The 4,694-nt window shown below is 54.0% G+C and overlaps 2 protein-coding genes across 2 annotated transcripts in view; both read left to right on the top strand.

Annotated features, from left to right (window-relative positions):
- Positions 1–361, top strand: part of NSFA (N-ethylmaleimide-sensitive factor A) — a gene marked incomplete at both ends in the record, with an annotated part of 2,836 nt that extends 2,475 nt beyond the window's left edge. The window contains one exon of the mRNA XM_005819902.1: positions 251–361. Within this exon, the coding sequence (XP_005819959.1) occupies positions 251–361 (111 nt within the window). The remainder of the gene's footprint in view (positions 1–250) is intronic.
- A 2,276-nt stretch (positions 362–2,637) lies between these two features.
- Positions 2,638–4,267, top strand: GUITHDRAFT_148249 (hypothetical protein; the record flags this gene model as incomplete). Its single annotated transcript, XM_005819887.1, has 3 exons — positions 2,638–3,087; positions 3,424–4,065; positions 4,127–4,267. 3 exons carry the CDS (start codon positions 2,638–2,640, stop codon positions 4,265–4,267), a joined length of 1,233 nt encoding a protein of 410 aa, XP_005819944.1.
- Between the last annotated feature and the right edge of the window lie 427 nt (positions 4,268–4,694).

The following is a 4,694-nucleotide window of genomic DNA, read 5'->3' on the forward strand; positions in this document are numbered from 1 at the left end:
CAGGGTCCAGCTGTATGTTGATAGTCGTGCACTCATGTGAGGAGCAGATCCTGTAGGGGACGCGCGAGCCATGCAGGATCACGCCGAAGCCCTCGCTGCTGGGGGGAACCTGAGGTGCTCCGTGCTGCCGTCGGCTCGGAGTAGGTGAAGCTCAACAGGATGCGAGGAGGAGGAGGAGGAGGAGGAGGAGGAGGAGGAGGAGGGAGAGGAGGAGGAGTCATCCGACGGCTTGTTGAGGACGATGAGGCAGGCGAATTTTGCAGTGTCCATGGTCCAGGATGGCGAGTCAGAGCAGCCCGAGGAGATCCTCGCCCAGTGTGTTGACATGCCCGACATCTCATGCACCACGACAGGGATCTGAGAGACAAGTGAGCGAGAGGAGAGCTGGGGTAGGAAGTGAAGTAGGAGGAAGAGGAGGGGAGGAGGGGAGGAGGGGAGGAAGCGAAATAGGAGGAAGAGGAGGAGCGGACAAGAGGAGAGGGGGGAAAGCAGAGAGGTTAAACAGTGTCGGGGATGACAAAAGGCAAGAAACCCACGAAACAGAGCAGAGGGATCAGGGCGAGACAGGAGAGGAGAGAAGAGGAGAGAGGAGGGCGAGTACATCGATGACTCGGTTGATGAGGTTGCTAAAGGTCTCTGACTTCCACAAGTCGTTGAGGGATCGCAGGTCACGGGGAGCCGTTCCCGTCTGATCGTAGTGCGTCTGTAGCAGAATCTGCTCTGCCCTGTCAGCCCATGGAGCTGGAGGGAGCAGGAGCAGCAGGAGAAGGGGAGCAGCACGAGGAAGACGAGGAGAAGGGGAGCAGCAGCAGCAGTAGCAGCAGCAGCAGCATCAGAACAAGCAGGAGCAGGGGCAGGGGCAGGGGCAGGGGCAGGGGCAGGAGCAGAGCAGGAGCAGGAGCAGGAGCAGGAGCAGGAGCAGGAGCAGGAGCAGGAGCAGGAGCAGGAGCAGGAGCAGGAGCAGGAGCAGGAGCAGGAGCAGGAGGCTGGTACCTCGCTCCTGATAGCGCTGCATGCGTCAGCCTTGAGAATGGCAAAGGGTTCAGTGCATGCGAAGGAGGAGCCGTCGGCCTGTGTGGGAAGGTAACCAAGATCCTGCAGGAGAGACTCAGCGATGGATGAGCGAGGAGTCGAGGAGGAGGAGGAGGAGAGGGTGGAGAGTAAGGAGGAAGAGAGAGGGGAGGGGGTAGACGGGGGGTGCGGGTTGGAAGGTAAGGGGAAGCGAGGAGGAAGCACGGGAGAGGCGCGAGGATGAGACCCGTAGAGAGGAGAGGAGGAGGAGGTACCGCAAGTGTACGAGACTCGACGGGTCCTTGCATCCTCGCATCGAAGGCTCTCCGTGCTGTCAGACGCCACAAGGAGCTTCGTCGGGACCCTTGCTCAGGGGATTCCGGGCATGCTAGGAGGTCGCCTCCGTTGTGCCACTCCCTGCTCGAGGAGCCTCCGAGGAGAGATGTGTTGATGTTGGAAACCATGGTGTCGCACTGGTGCTCCATTCTGCTCCTCACTTGTCAGAGCTTTAACACTTTTCAACGATCACTACTCGGTACAGGAAACGAAAGTCGTCGAGCACAAGATCTGTGTTCCTGTCCCTTCGTTTCCCTATCAGCGAATAATTTCTTTCATTATGAAGATACGAAACTAAATCACTGCATTGTAACTATTTCATAACTCCTGATCTCGACCAAACATTCAAATTGAGTATTCCGAGCTTTTGCGGTCCTTTGAGTTTTCTTCCGATTGGCTCTATCTATATCACTTCATTTCTCGTCTTCTCGTCTCTTGACTTGATTCTCTGTCCTCCTCTCTCTCTACCATCTTCTTCTTCGTTTCTTCCATCGCCTCCTCCTCCCTCCTCTTCCTCCTTCCCTTCGCAACATTTTCCTCATTCCCCCCCCACCAAACACTACCTCCCCCACCTCTTCCCCCAACACTACCCCCACCCCAGAAATATTCTGAGTACCCCTGACCCTACCCTCATTTGTCACTATATTGACCCCTACCTGGTCACTACCCCCTTCAAATTCACCCACCCCTACCCCCTAATATTCTGCTCTCCCCAACATCAAATTCCCCAAAAACCCCAAACAAGTGGAACCAAGGAGCCGGTAGACCAGAGATGGGGTAGGGTGGTGCTACTTGGATGAGGGTCATTGGGGTGGGGGTACAGGAAGTAGGGTATTTTTTCAGGTCGAGGTAGGGGGTGTACAAGGACAGGCGTAACCAAGGAGTAAAAAGGACCCGGTGGGTGGAATCTAGGGGGGGTAGGACATGGTGGGGTGGTTCTCAGAAAGAGCGAATGCGCGGGCTTTGAGGTGAGAAGGAGGGAGAGGGGGAGGGAGGAGGAGGAGGAGGAGGAGGAGGAGGTGGTGGTGGTGGTGGTGGTGGAGGAGGAGGAGGAGGAGGAGGGAACAGCAGCAGATAGCATGCTGATTGTAAGCATCAATAGGAGATATCAGTGAAAACAAAGCAAGCTACTGCTGCTGTCTGCAGCAAGCAAAATGTAAGCATGGCATGCAGCCGCAGCCGCTGATGCAAACTTAGAGTAAAATTCAATGGACATCCCTGTAGAAGCTCTCCTGTTCTCGACAACTAATCCTCTCTTACCTAGATGTGCAAGTAGGGACAGCGTCAAGAATGTCACAGGCGTTGCAGAGCGTGAGCTCTGTGGCGAAGCAAATTGACGAGAATGTGAAATCATTTCTTGTGTTGATTCAAAGTCTTGAAACTGAGGGGAAAGCAAAGGAAGAGAACGTGAAGAAGTACCAACAGCAGGTCATCCAGCTGCAGAAGAGTGAATCTAAATATCTGGCACGGATAAAGAACCTTGTGGATGAGAACACGAGCCTGCGGATGCAGGTAGGAGAGAAGGACGACTTGATTCGTAAGTATCAGGATGACATGGAGAACATGAATGCAAAGTGGAAGTCCATCCTGAATCAGTACCACTCGATCAAAGAACAGATGAAGGCGGTGAAGAGCTCCATCTCCAAGAGCAAGACAAGACTCCTGAGCAGGGGAGAGGTAGCGGACATCGAGAAGAACTGCGATGAATTACAGAAAGCTGCCAATGACGCTTCGAAACAAGTGGAAACAAGTGCATTCCAGAAGCCTCAGCCAAGCACCATGGAAAGGAGGGGGGAAACGGCTAGTGCAGACGTTCAGCATGGAGGGACTCTTTTCACTTCACCTACACGAAGTCCAGCTGCGGACAAGTCCTCTGCGTCGTCAAACAATTCAGCCAAAAAGAAGAAATCCTTGCGACTCAGGAGAAGTCTGGACTTTGAAGGCAAGCAACCCTCTAGGCCTGCGGGGGCAGCAGCAACAACAACAGCAGTAGCAGCAGCAGCAGCAGCAGCTCATTCACAAGAGAATATTGGCTCGTCGGTCGATCAGCATGAAGAGTTGCTCCGCTCCTCACAGGCTGCAGAGGCTGATGCAGACAGAGCAGCAGAGGCTCAAAGTAATGCTGAGATAGTTGTTGCCGAAACTCCCCCAGAAGTCGACTACAACCCTTCACAGAACTCTCCTATACTCATCAGGCGGAATGAGAAGTCAAAATGTGCAGAGGTGACCAACGATGTAGAGGAAGATGTTGGTCAAGAAAGCTGTGTGTCCTTCACGCATGGCGGAATGGAGCCGAGTGCCTCTCCTCGCATCCGAGATGAAGATCATGATTCCTTCATGGATGAGGCAGACTCGGACAATCGCCAGGTACAAATCTCTCAAGGACAAGCGCATCAGGAGTCAGCTAAAGCACAAGAAGCTGCCAGTGCTCCCCATCATGACAAGAAGAGAAAGACTTGGGACCTGCAAGACCAGCCTGATGGTAAAGTCAGCCCAGCAAAGAGTGGAGGTGTGGTGTACAAGTGCAGAACCGTTGATCGGGAGGGCAGTAAGAACTCTCGGTATCAGCAACATCCTGAGCTGGAGGAGAAGACAAGGAGTGAAGGCAGCAGCAGAGGCAAGCCAGCTGTTCTAGTCAACTGTGTCACTCGGAAGAAGGCGGAACGAGCTGACCTCAGAGGTTTCACATGCGACTGCTGCGACAAGTTCTTTGGAAAGGTTCGAGGATCCTTTTTGTTGCTCGTTTTCTTCACCCTTACCGGAATGTCTTTCTGTCCAGGTGTCTGAAGGATCATATGACATGCCCAAGCAACATCTCTGCCAGCAGTTTTCCCGTCATCGGTATCAGTTTTCTCCCCCTAAGACGCCGCCAAGCTTCTGGAGGATCGGCTTCACTCAGTCACAGCCTATAGATGATTGACGCTGATCGTAGCAATGATGTCTAGTATGTAAATCGTTTACCCTCCCTACCAGTCAAATGACCGTCACAAGCACCAGCATCTGGGAATCACAGCGGCCAGTAAACTTTCACGGCCGCCCGGGAGGCTCCGGGGATCCGCCGGTCCGGATTGGTGACCGTCGGGATTGGACCGAGCCGGAGGGGGCAAGGAATAAGAAGCAACGATGGCTGGGGGGTCTGGAGCAGACCTGGAGGTCAAACACTGAAAACTTGTGTGGAAGAGCCGATGAGCTCTCGTGACTGATAGGCAGACTGATAGCTGGACTGATAGGTGACCCCTGCTGGTGCTGGTGCTCAGCTGGAGCAGGTGCTGGAAGGGGATGAGAAACTTCTGCTAGGGGATGAGGGCTACGTTTCGGGATCTGATGATGAAGCGCGTGGATATGGA

Source organism: Guillardia theta (assembly GCF_000315625.1).
Source record: "Guillardia theta CCMP2712 unplaced genomic scaffold GUITHscaffold_200, whole genome shotgun sequence".
NCBI lineage: Eukaryota > Cryptophyceae > Pyrenomonadales > Geminigeraceae > Guillardia > Guillardia theta.